The sequence below is a fragment of the Pan troglodytes genome, chromosome 14 (genome assembly GCF_028858775.2).
Source record: "Pan troglodytes isolate AG18354 chromosome 14, NHGRI_mPanTro3-v2.0_pri, whole genome shotgun sequence".
Classification (NCBI taxonomy): Eukaryota; Metazoa; Chordata; class Mammalia; order Primates; family Hominidae; genus Pan; species Pan troglodytes.
The window spans coordinates 101,488,285-101,501,623 of NC_072412.2; the positions used below are offsets into that span (position 1 = coordinate 101,488,285).

General features: G+C 34.1%; 1 protein-coding gene across 4 annotated transcripts in view; it reads right to left on the bottom strand.

Annotated features, from left to right (window-relative positions):
* The window catches only part of UGGT2 (UDP-glucose glycoprotein glucosyltransferase 2), a 252,929-nt gene that overhangs the window by 82,421 nt on the left and 157,169 nt on the right, over positions 1-13,339 (bottom strand). For all 4 annotated transcript variants that reach the window (XM_063792284.1, XM_001139906.6, XM_016925458.4 and 1 more), the window contains exons 23-27: positions 11,751-11,875; positions 11,133-11,228; positions 7,429-7,531; positions 4,449-4,528; positions 1,061-1,250 (exon numbers count right to left, since the gene is read on the bottom strand). In XM_063792284.1, the coding sequence (XP_063648354.1) occupies positions 1,061-1,250; positions 4,449-4,528; positions 7,429-7,531; positions 11,133-11,228; positions 11,751-11,875 (594 nt within the window). The remainder of the gene's footprint in view (positions 1-1,060; positions 1,251-4,448; positions 4,529-7,428; positions 7,532-11,132; positions 11,229-11,750; positions 11,876-13,339) is intronic.

Consider the following 13,339-nt stretch of genomic DNA (forward strand, 5'->3'; position numbering starts at 1 on the left):
ATACCAAGTGATATGGTTTGGCTCTGTGTACCCACCCAAATCTCACGTCTAATTGTAATCCCCACATGTCAGGGAAGGGGCCTGGTGGGAGGTGATTGGATCATGGGGGCAGATTTCCCCCTTGCTGTTCTCATGGTAGTGAATACTCATGAGGTCTGATGGTGTGAAAGTGTGTGGCACTCCCCTCACACTCCTGCTGTCATGTGAGATGTGCCTGGCTTCCCCTTCCACCGTGATGCCATGATTGTTTCTGGAGGCCTCCCTAGCCATGAAAAACTGTGAGTTAATTAAGCCCCTTTTCCTTTTAAATTACCCAGTCTCAGACAGTTCTTTATAGCAGTGTGAAAACAGACTACCACACGTATCTTAAATTCTTCCAAAATGCTTCCCTTTTTTGTGGTTTCTGAATTCCTTTTCTCATTCTAGATTCAATGTTTAAAAGACTCAGTTTAATACTTTCTTTCTGTGCTGTGAATTACAACAGCTGAGGAAGAGAAGTCTGACTACTCACTAGACAAGGGTCATACCGGGGGTGATGAGAAGCAGGTATACCTGGCCTGTAGTATACTGCAAATTTTGTTTCCTACTTTCTACCCTAATTTAGTTAGGACTACTTTCTCTGGCTATGAGCTGTGAGGCCAAAAAAAAAAAAAAAACCAACAACAACAAAACAATTTTGGGTGAAATTTGCTGAGCTAAAAACTAAACTTGAAGAGCAAAATAAGTACTTAACGGTGTTGTACTAAGTTGCCAAGTGTTCCTCTCTATAATTTTGACACTGCTCATCTTAGAGAAATGTCTTTGCAAGCTAGTAGTCTGAGGCAAAAAGAAAGAAAGAAAAAATGTAAAGACACCTAGGAACTTGGAAGACTAGAGAAGCTGAGTTTGGACATTAGAAAAACTTAAAAATCAAAGGAAAGATTGGATCAGGACCTAGAATCATAAAAAAGAATATTCTGGTAAACACTCATAGTATGATTGCTCACTTGCTACAATTGTAATAGCTGATAAGAATTTATCCTGTTTCTCTCTCTTTATATGACTATACACAATAACTTACATCCTTTAAGTGAATATTATCAAGGTCACAGTTGCTGTGCACTGTTTCAACCAACCAGCCTTCTGGAGTAATCATGTTGAGGATTAGGAGGGGTGATTCAGGAATATCCAAAAATTTTGCCACTGGTCCAAGAGAAGAAACGTCATTAGCCCCTGACATCAGTTCTGGTTCCAGAACAAAACGGTAAAAGCTGTTAATAAAACATAAAAATACATAATGTGACCAAAACTGAGATTTTTCTTTTAAAATATTTTTAAAATTGAAAATGGCTTAATGATCTGACCAGAAGTCTACAATCAAAAAGACTAAGATGCATTATACTGCAGAAAAGTTAATGCTTATGAGAAATAGACAATCATTGTTTTGTTGACACTACTATCTAAGTCTATGTATATTATCTACCATTGTTAACTATTCCTTAATGAACATGATTAGAATCCCTTTAAGATATACCTGACTTATGCAGGTTCTAGGAGTTTATGATCTGTTATTGTATTATGATTTGTATGCATCCTCCTTCAAATCTGACCATGGTCTATTTTTCAGCTATTTTATTAACTTTAACCACCACTAATAATATGAAGAGAAATGGTAGGAAACAAATGAAATTCAAGCTGAAATTCTAGTACCACTTTTAAAAGCTCAACTAAAAACAAACAGGATTAAGTTGAAAGCAACTGCTTAATAGCACTTTTAGACTTAACTTCAGTTTTGCTGTATTTTAACCTCATCCTTCAATATTGTGCACAGAATTATTATGTTATGCTATCAAGGCTAGTGGCTTTTACTATTTTGAGACTGCAGTCAAGGTGTCAGCTGTGCTGTAGTTCTCTCAAGGCTCAACAAGGGTAGGATCTACTTCCACGTTCATCTAGTTCCCCAAGGGCTGTCTGAATGAGGACCGCAGTTCCTTGCTGGTAGTTGTCTGCAGACTGCTTGCAGTTACTTCCCAAAAAGGCATCTCCAATATGCTTCAAAAGAGAAGCAAACAGAAGAGCCACAGAGACAGAATGTCAGCAAGACAAAAGTCACAGTCTTTCATAACCTAATTGCAGAAGGGAAATTCCATCACTTTAGCCATATTTTGTTTTATGAGAGCCAAATCACTAGGTCTAGCTCTCACTCCAGGAGAACTTTCAGAGTGTGAGTCCCAGGCAGTGGTGATCACTGGGAGCCATGTCATGCAGACAGACAAAGAAAATAAAAAGAGGAGAAACAGGAGAGAATACAGTCATGAAGTAAATGTTCAAAACAAATTCTTGCTGCAGTGGAAATATCAAAGAAAAAGTATTCTCTGAATGCAGTAAGCAGCAATTTCTTTGTGATTTAGTAAATACAATTTCAGTGGCAAAGAGAAAGTTAAAGAGAAACTGCAGTGGAAGGTACAGTGAATGAGATATGAAGACAGAGTCTGACCATTCTTTGAAGAAATTTAGTTAAGAAGGAATGAAGAAGAGGGAAAAAAAGACTCTAGAGGAGAGAAAGTTAATGGAGCAACTTTTTAAAAAATTGAATAACTTTAAGGACTGAATGAAAAAAGCTAGTATAGAGATTAAAGATCCACAAGAGAGAATATGTGATATAGCAAGGATCCAGAACAAACAGGAAAGCATGAGATCAAAACAGAGAGGGAATGTTTACCTAAAAAAGAAGAAAGATGCCTCATTCCTTCCCTACAATACAGGAAGGCTGAGGAAGTATAGCAGTTAAGAGTAAGAAGTTGAGGGGATTCCTGCCCTTAACCTGTCTCATCTCTGAGAAGAATAAATTTACTAAAAGGAAAGGGCTGGGAATAAATGTGTATGCTAGGTTGCTTGATATACGCTACTGAGTTAATAAGATTCTGTTGAACTACTAGTTAAAAAAATAACTGTATACTCTAGTACATTATTTCATTTAGAAAAGTCGATTCTTTCCCTCCCAGTAGATTATACTTGCTTATATGTTCAGTAATCCTATTCTTTATTACATAATGTGATGTTTTACAGAGAGGACCCCTACTCCTGTGAATAAAAATTCTGTACTCATGGAACTAACAAATCTTTCAATTAGTAGCTAAAAAATTTAAAGTTTTTGTTCAGATGTAAAAAGGCATGTGATAAAATTTAAAATACAAAAGATAAATGAGAAGCATAAAAACTCAATGAGATATATGGACAAGAGTCTTGAGGGACAATGAATAAGTCCTAAACTTGCACTTAAATTTCCCACATTTTCCATTTTATTGCTTTCCAACTATTAAAAATACTTAGGTTTAAAATGCTTGCTCTGGCTGGGCACAGTGGCTCATGCCTATAATCCCAGCACTTTGAGAGGGCAAGGCAGGTGTATCTCTTGAGGCCAGTTCAAAACCAGCCTGGAGAACATGGCAAGACCCTGTCTCTACAAAAATACAAAACAAAACAAAAAAACTGTGCTTGGTGGCACGTACCTGTAGTCCCAGTTACTCAGGAGGCTGAGGTGGGAGAATCACCTGAGCCTGAGAAGTCGAGGCTACAGTGAACTGTGATGGTGCCCCAGCCTGGACAATGGGAGTGAGAACCTGTCTCAAAAAAAAAAAAAAAAAAAAAAAAAGTTCTGCTCAAGGCAACATCTATAGTATGTCAGCTGTAACAAATACAATTTGAAAAGTAAACAAGGAATGAACAGAATGCTACCTGTCTTGTGTGTGTATGCATACATTTTTTGTTTAGAATTACATCATTAAATAATACAGAGATGAGCACATTAAAAAGTCTTAAAAAGCTATACTAGTGCAATGGTACATACCCTGTTTTCTGCCCAATGACACATGAAGGAGAACTGAATATTCCCATCAATAAGAATGGCTCATAATGAATGACAGTGATTCTGATCCACAAAGAAGAGAAAGGGTATATTTTTGTCCCCTCTTGAGAGAGAATGTTATTTCAACAGAAGAGTGTTAATGAGGAATATTTGTATATAATTATAAACAACACTTTTTTATATCTCTGGCAGGTTATTCTAAGCTAATTTTATCCTAATGCCTCCAAATAGTAAATGTGATGATATAATAAAGATCATTTTGGTAATTCTGCTAAACCAAAAATGGTTTAATTCCACCTTATTTCCCATTGATGTATTTCTAAATAGGTATTCCTAAATCACATTTCCAAAAATACCTATGAATAAATATAAATCCATGTAAATTCTGTAATTAGGTCAGATCACTTTGCTGAGTTAGGTTATTTTAATTTTTATATCAATTTTAAGTCAGTTAAGGTTAGTAAATAGTCTGACCTTCTGACTTATTTCTTTGAAGCATCTTGTGAAGAAAAGAATAAACCAGGTCCAGTAACAATGATTGTTTTTTTCTTCTCAGCATTTACAAATTTTTCAAAATGAAATTTTGTTCACTCAGACTCACCTTTCTAAAGGGGCTTCTGAAAGCCTGCCCCTACAGTTCATGAACAACTTTATCTTCATGTTGATAATCTTGCCAAGTACCTATTGGAAAGAAATTCCCATGTTTGATATTAAATAATATTAATAGCTAATATTTATTATGTATTTACTATGTACCAGGTACTATATTAAAACTTTATGTTCATTATCTCACTTGATCCTTACAACGCCCTGCTGAAATAGTACTTTTGCAGTTTAGGTACAGAGAGATTAAGAAACTCACAGCACAGGCAAGATTTTAATCCAAACAGTTGATTTCAATGTCCCAGGGTTATGCTGCTTGCCCTTTGCCTAAAGTGACTTTTTTTCATAGTATCTAAATTTCCTTAGTATTGAAGAACAAGGAAAATAATTACTAGAACCTTGATCTGCAAATACAAAGTGGTGACCTTACAACAACGTTGGTGGTGTCCTGATTCTTTTGGGATTTTGAAGTTCTTGGCTACCTAAGAATAAATACTTCCTTTTCATTTCCCTGGATCGTAAGAAGTAGAGGAAGAATTACTAATTTTGATAGTCCCCATCTCCACATAGGCAACATGTCAGTGAAGATTCTAAAGCTGTTAGATAACAAATGATATAGGTAAAGGGAGAAGTAACAAAACAGATATATGTAATAGAAAGGATACAGGCTTGATGAGAAATTAGAACATAAAGACTAAGGATTTAAGAGATTTGAGTTTCAATTCTTATTCTATCACTCATCATATCTGCTACTCTGGAGGTCACTGAACCACTGTTTTTCTCAAGTGTTAGATGAGAAACTATCCATTTCTTCCAATAAATTATCCTTTTATAAAGTAAGAAATAAAGTGACTCAGAAATAAAGTATGTTATTATTACCAACGACGGAAACTGGAATGCAATTCCATATTTTATATCTCTGTATAATTCCTTTTTTTTTTTTTTAAGAGACATAGTCCTGCTCTGTTGCCAAGGCTAGACTGCAGTGGTGTGATCATGGGTCACTGTTAACTTCAAATTCCTGGGCTCAACCAATTCTCCCACCTCAGCCTCCTGAGTAGTAACTATGACTACATGTATGCAGCATCATGTTTGACTAATTTATTTATTTATTTTTTTAGAGACAGGGTCTTGCTATGTTGCCCAGGCTGGTCTTGAATTTCTCAAGTGATCTTCCTGCTTTGGCTAATTCCATATTTCTTACTCCTAAATTCTACTTTTATATAAAAAACTTACAAATTTAAGTAGTGTTTTTTGAATAACGACTCTTCATAGGAATAGGGATTTTGCATACTAAAAAGCATCATACTAGCTCCACTCCTTTCAGATATGATTGCTTTCTAAAGAATAATCTGAATAGTGTATCTCAAGACATATAAATTTGAAGGTATAACCAATGCTAAAAGAATAAATAGGTAAATCAGCTATGGTTTGTCCTACTCGTTTCATAAACTGAATAGCTAGAATGACAAAGTCTTTCCAAAATTATTTGTCTCCACTAATAAAATCTCATTTTCCAATGAGATTTGGCAGTGCGCACTAAATTCTAAAAAAAATTGCATTTTGAAATTTCGATATACAGCGAATCATATGGCTTGATCACTTACATTTTCACCAGACTCAATATCTAATTACTTTTGCCTGTTTCAAAAGTGAAGTTGACTACCAAAGGACAAATAGTTTGTAAAATTTTCAATATCAGTAGAAAAACATACAGCCTTCTAATGGGACTAGCTTATTCAAATTTAACTACTGAAGGCTGCATTCTAATTTGAATGTTTGACATTCTAAGTAAAATGGTAAGCCACATGAGTCCTTTTGGAGACTGATATCTGTCTCTTCACATTCATTTTCCTCTTTCACAGGGAAAGAATTTCCAGGTTAATGCAGGACTTGTGGGCATAGTTTCCAGCCTCCCTTGTCATTCAGTGTAGCCAGCCTGGGGACATTCTGGTCAGTAAGAAGTGATAGGACAGCATACATCTAACTTTGGGGTTGTGCTCTTATTCTCCCCTTCCTCCTGGCAGAAGTGCAGAGATGATGTTAGGGCCTGACTGGTGATCTTAGGTGCTTCGTGACAGCTCAACAATGACACAGGCAGTGCCTGAGTCCCTCACACTGTGTAGCTGCCTTAGCAACCCCAAGGCAGCCTACACTTAGACCGGGAGATGAAAGAAAGAAACTTCAGTCTTGAAAGTAGTGTTATTTTGGCCTTTGTTACAGCGGCCAAACCTATAGAATACAAACTCCATGTTTCCCCTTTCCTCGGCTTCACTTGTTTGGCTAACATTATTTATTATTTATTACACTTTAAGTTTTATCCAATTAACCTTAAGCTTCAGCTTCTCCAAAAGCCACACTTCACAACATATGAAAGACACCTGTATTAGTCTTCTCAGGCTAATATAACAAAACACCACAGATGGAGTGGTTTAAACAATAGAAATTTATTTTCTCACAGTTCTGGAGGCTAGGAATTCCAAGATCAAGATGCCAGCTGATTTGGTTTCTGGAGAGAGCTCTCTTTCTAGTTTGCACGGGGCTAACATGTCACTGTGTGCTCAAATAACCTCTTCTTTGTGAAGTCTCCCTCTGTTCACCTTTTAAGGCCACCAATCCTATTGGATCAGGGTCTCACCCATATAACCTCATTTAACCTTAATGATCCCCTTAAAGCCCTATCTCCAGAGAGAGTCACATTGGGAGTTAGGGCTTAAAGTTCACTGAGACCTATTTCATGTGTTGAAATATGAATTTTGTGGGGAATACAATGCAGTTCACAGCAACACCTAACCTCAGCACAGTCATAACAACACCCTGTGCACAGCTCCATCATTTCATTTTCTACATTGAAATATGACACTCTATTAAAATGGTGAAGGATCAAGAGCATAAACAGCTGATTATACTTGAAAACAGACTTGAAAAAATTATGAATTTAAAAACAAAAATATTTAGTCTAATTTATATTATCTTACAACCAACAACTGTGCCATTTTCTGTGCTTCTCTTGTTAATGGATCAACAATAGCAATGACATTGAAGAACATATCATTCTCTTGAGGATTCATCTTTATAACACTAAGAAAATAGAAAATAAGATGAAAGATGATGTGTTAAGTTTATACAAATAACTAATCATGATCTTAGCTATATAATTCTTATAAATTGTTTTCTTTCTCACTAAAATTGTAAAATACTGGTTATTTCACACAATGCTTGCAAATTTGAAAATCTGTTTTCAACAAATTACAAAACTGAAAAGAATGAGAGAAAATGAAGTAAGGTTTTATGAATGAAATGATTTTTTAAAAGCCTTTCAAAGAATGATCCCATTAGCGTAAAAACTCTGATAATTTTAGGCCCTCAACATTCTCATGGATTGTACAATTTAAAAAATAAAGCCAAGACGCTTTTGTGTTAGTGGAATATATTTCTTTAGATTTGAGAATAAAATTAACTATTCATACTTTATTAAATTTAGTATTTCAAAAAATCAATATACTATAACAGGTAAGTTCAGGAACAAAAATATCCAAATTAATCATACTTTATTTTGATCCCAGTCTTCCTCTCCTCACCTCATTCCCTCTGTCCTATCCGTTTTTATCTTTCACCGATAAAAGTTCTAAGTTAGAAGATGGACTAGTTTTTTAAAGGGAAATGAGAAAATGATTAAAAGTACAGAACAGGCCAGAGGGAGACAGTCAATTCTACATTTAATATAATTAAAAGTTAATCATGTATATTTGATTAAAAGCAGAGAATATGTTACTGAATTACTGTTTAAACACTATAATCATGTAGGAAATATTTTTCTCAGATGTAGGATGAATTAATTATACATTTTACATATTACAAAGGAAAAAGGTTACCAAATCAAGAGGTACATGTGTAGTTACAGGAATATTAGTTTCTTTGGTAGGAAAAGGCTTCTGCAGTGAGGGGATTAATTGCTCAGCAATTTTTAAAAAGCTAATATAAACAATTACTTCAAATATGGGTCATCTAAATAGAAAACTGCAAGACATTTTATTTTCTATACAGTTGACGATTTAATTATCTTAAAATAAGAGGGGCATAGTCAGACAACAGACCTTAATGGATAATTATTGCTAGACCTAAGAGCCACAAATCAGACGTTCTGCTATTAAAGTGACTCTCGACAATTGTTGCTTCCTGTAGTTACCTTGGTGAACATTTTACAAATTACTATCCTACTTTGTAACACCACTCAAAACTGGTCATTTTATGTATGCTGTATGAGATGTAATTATGGCTTCAGCATGCATCTGTTTACTGCTGCTTTTTTCTCCCAGACTGCTAATTCTATGAAGTTGTATGAAGCAGAATTCCATAGTCCCCACCATCTGATTATACATGTACAAGACAGTTTTCTGAGTAGAATCCTGAGCCCACTAGTAGATAGTACACTGACTAACCCAATAATAGAACAGAACATCCTATTTCTCATGCAATATTAACAAGATGCTAACTACCACCTATTTAAGGTAACAGATTTGTACTCAATTGCCAAAAAACTATTGATACACTTCATGTCATTAGCCAGAATAATACTGTCAAGCACAGTGATAGTTAATTAATTATTAAAGTCCATGTCGGAAAAAAAAGGGTGAAGAACTGCTTAGGTATACACAGTTAATCAACTCTTACAGATATATTGAACACATTTCAAACAGGCCGTTGCAATAGAAAACTCTGAGTTGAATTTTGTTATGATACTGTTAACCTATCTATAAAATAGGTCAAGTAATCTATTTTAAGAATATTGAAAACACTGTTCATTATATAGCATCCTCTTTATAAAGGCTCCTGGGAGAAATTCCTCTGTCTTCCCTCTTCTAAGAATAATTACACTTCACCTGAACATCTAGTTTGTTTTCCTCTCATGAACTTGGGAACTGTATAAACTGGAAAACTTAGAGCCAAATTCACGGTATGCTCACGACAGGAGAGTCATTATTGCCGCAGCCTGCAAGGCTTCCTTCAAGACCTCATAGTTTCTCACACAACTTACATTCAATGTTGTAAGTTCCTGGGATGATGGGGTGAGTAGTTAGGATTGCTATTTTTGCCTTTGTCTAAGATGTTAGAAGAATGTCAAATCCACAGAGTCTAAATTGAAGGGAATAGGCTAATATAGAGATCTTTCAGGGCTGGGGAAAAAATATAATTGTTTTTTCTCATTTTTCACTTTATTCCAGATTTCAATATACTCCTATTCTTTCTCCTTTTGCAAACCTTCTAATTTAAGTTACCTTGTCAAATTTAAATTTTCTTATAAGCCAATTTAAATTTTAAAAGTTGGAATTAAGATCAAACATATCAATACAGAAATAACGGATTTATAACAAGTGTTTTAACATATTTAATTATAAAATGACTCCCTATAGACATAGAAGCAGAATGGCAAAGATATAATGCTGTGTTTAAATATATATATACATGTATACACACCCATCTCTCTAAAAACCTGTGAATAAATATTTTTATGTGATTTTAGAAGTAAATGCATATGCTCATGAAATATACAGATATAACTATGGAAGTAATACTGATAATTCATAAATTCATATGTAAAGTGACCTGAAGTATTTGCCCATCACTGTGGCATACTGTATTATCCTAATTATCAATTTCCAAAGGCTCACTGACATTTTCTAAAATTTAATAACAGAGTGTGACTTTAATGTAGAAATTTACATATAAATTTAACCGTATTTATAAAATATTATTATTTCCCTTGATAGGAAAGAATGCTCTCTGACAGATAAAAAATGGTATTTCTAGAGAAAATTACTAAAGGTGATAACTGTAAGACACTTGAGTGAGCTCAGGGAATCTTCAGTAGTATTTTTTAAAGAAGCAGTTTAGCTACTTTTACAATTAACGAGGCACTCTCATAGAGAATATGGGCATAGAAATCACATATGATAGTGATTAAACAGCCTTTTGTTTCCATCCTACCACAGGAGCCTGACAGAGTGAATCCTTGGACCCTTGGTCCACGCAGCAGCTTTATAATGTGTCAACTTGACCAGGCTAAATCATATTTTCCAGAATGTTTCTTGCTTGGGCGGGCAACAACAGAGATTCTCAGGAGATCTAGAGAACAGAGAGGCAGCAGCAGCAATTTTGCAGCTCACACACTTGCTGTTGATCTGCTGATTCACCTTGCTGGCCTGAGGCAGCAGCTGGGCCTACAACAGTTCAGCTTTGCCTGGACCCTCTCTTCACTCCTCTGAACTCTTGTGCATGCATGTGTGTTTAGCTTTGTGACAGAGGCCACCCTACATTTGATTAATCAGAACTCTTCAGTCACTTTACACATTGAAAATATAAAGATAATATTATTTATGACTATCTTGAGATACTGCAAAAATTACAAATGATCTTAAGTATGAAAGATATTAAAAATATGACAAATTATACCATGTTTAACTTACTTGAAATTTCGTACACTCTCTCTCCATATATATTACCCTTTATTTACTAGAATATATAACTAACTGGAATTTATCTTCCTAATACTGTCAAATACATTTATTCCCTAATAAATAACTTTTAATTCTACCTTAAATTTTACCATGTTATGAAAACAAATGGAAATAATTGCATGCATTAACAGAAAAACCACAAACAAATATGATTACATTCTTACCTGTGATTCTCCCTAAGAAATGTGACATCATATCGAGATGCACGCTTAGGCACAGAGGACATAAGGGCATCAACTTTCATAATAAAGTCACTCATGCTAGATAAACAAGACAAACAGTGTATGAGTTTTTTGGAAAGAGTTCCATATTTCATATTACAATTAATGCTTCAAGAAAGGTTTTATATATCTGAACATGGTTAAATCTACCGAAGTAGATTGCAAAGGGAGACCTACGTATAATAGCATTTCTCTAAAACAGTCACAGCCTTCAAAACAATAAACACCAATAATGGATATTTACATATGAAGCAAAAAGACAAATATGGGAACCATGCATACAACCTATAGGAAAATGGTTACCTCTTGGGGAGGGAGGAGATTGGGGTGGATGGGTAAGAAACAAGGAGAAAGACAGAGCCAAGGCAAAGAAAACATTAACATCTACAGTTTTGTGATGGTGAGTAAATGGATGCCTTTTATTATTTCCTTATATTCTTTATATATGTCTTTTATTATACCTTTACTTGTCTATATATTTGAAACATTTTCTAATCTTAAAAACATTAGACTCAAAATGCCAAACCCAAAATGAATTGCTCTTAGAACTTATATACTCACTTATTTGCGTTGATTCCCATATTTTCAACAATGCCTTTAATTTTCTCTCCTAAATTACTAAATGTTATCTTTTCCAACAAGTAAAAATCTTCTGCATAAAAATCTTCATCTAAAGGTCCTAAGAACTTAAAATAAAAACAGTTATATTATCATATATCTTCTAGAAGATATCAGTTTAGGAAAAACATTTCCTCATCAAATAGATATTTCTTTGTTAAGCAAAAATGAATTAGAGATTAAAGATATGGTAGCTATTAATCCTGCCATTTACTAAATACGCTAGGAAACAAGATATACTTTCTCACTTTGATATTACAAATAACATTTGTATAAACACCAAAATCAAAGTGACAATATAAAAAATTAGCAAATTATTTCCATTCGAAAGTTTTACTTTGAAACATAAATCATAAATCATGATTTGAAACATAAATCACGATGCTTCCAAATACCATTTCAATCTGAATTCAATTTTGAAAGCAATGGTCTATATTTTAAAAAATCTTTTAATTTCAATTTTCTTTCACATTCATCGATAAATTGTACTCTACACTATATAGACATGAATTACTTTATAAGAAAGCCATAAAATAGCAAAACCCAAGACAAAAATCACATAAAAATCACATACTTACTATAATAATACCAACCAGTCTTCTTTTAACTGATACTGTATAAATGGTTAGGAGTCTAGCAAGGTCACCTATATTAACTTTAAACCAGTAACTACAAAGTTAGAAGCTGCCAAATTGCCACATACCTAATTTCTCAGAATGGCTCTCCCATCACAACCACTACTGACTCTACTACCATGAGCACTTTCTGAGGAAATTAGTACATAACAATCATTCTAACACCATGTACACAAAACCCTACTGTAGACTGACATAATCCTATGTACAAAACAATTATATTTAATGATAATCAGAAAACACGTCAACCAGATTATTTTTTTTCTTGGTAAAAAGACCAGAATGTAATGGCTGTAGCCAGATTTTCTCACTTCCCCTTCACCTGCTTCTACAGTTCATCTTTTCTAAAAATTACTGAAGCATAGTTCTTGAATCTTTCTATCCCATTTTCTCATATCAAAGGTGACTAACTGGGATTTTGGCATCCCAACTAAATAAATGTCATGTTTCACCTTAAATATAAAAACACGGGCTCTTAAAAACACAAAAATGGGCACTATAATACTAAAAGTACTCATATAAACATTTCATTGTCTTAAGACGTGATATAATTTTTAAAGCAACTTTGAAAGCACATTCCATGTTACATTTCTGAACAATGAATCAGCAGTCTTGGAAAACAGTTGAATCTTATCTATACTACCTCTAGCGACAGGGGCAGTTTTGTTAGTAACATTAGAATAAGGAAATAAAATCTTAAAAGTATTGTCTTAAGGGGTTAACTACATTGGCTATCTTTACTGATTAAATTTACCAGAAAACTGGCTGTATTTTACTTACATTAAGCACAGCATCAAACAGGAGAAACCTAATGTTTCTGTGTCTTGGTTCTATTTAAAGCTGAAAATTTGTGGAATAAAGTAACTTAAATAGCATAAAATCACATAATGTCCAAGT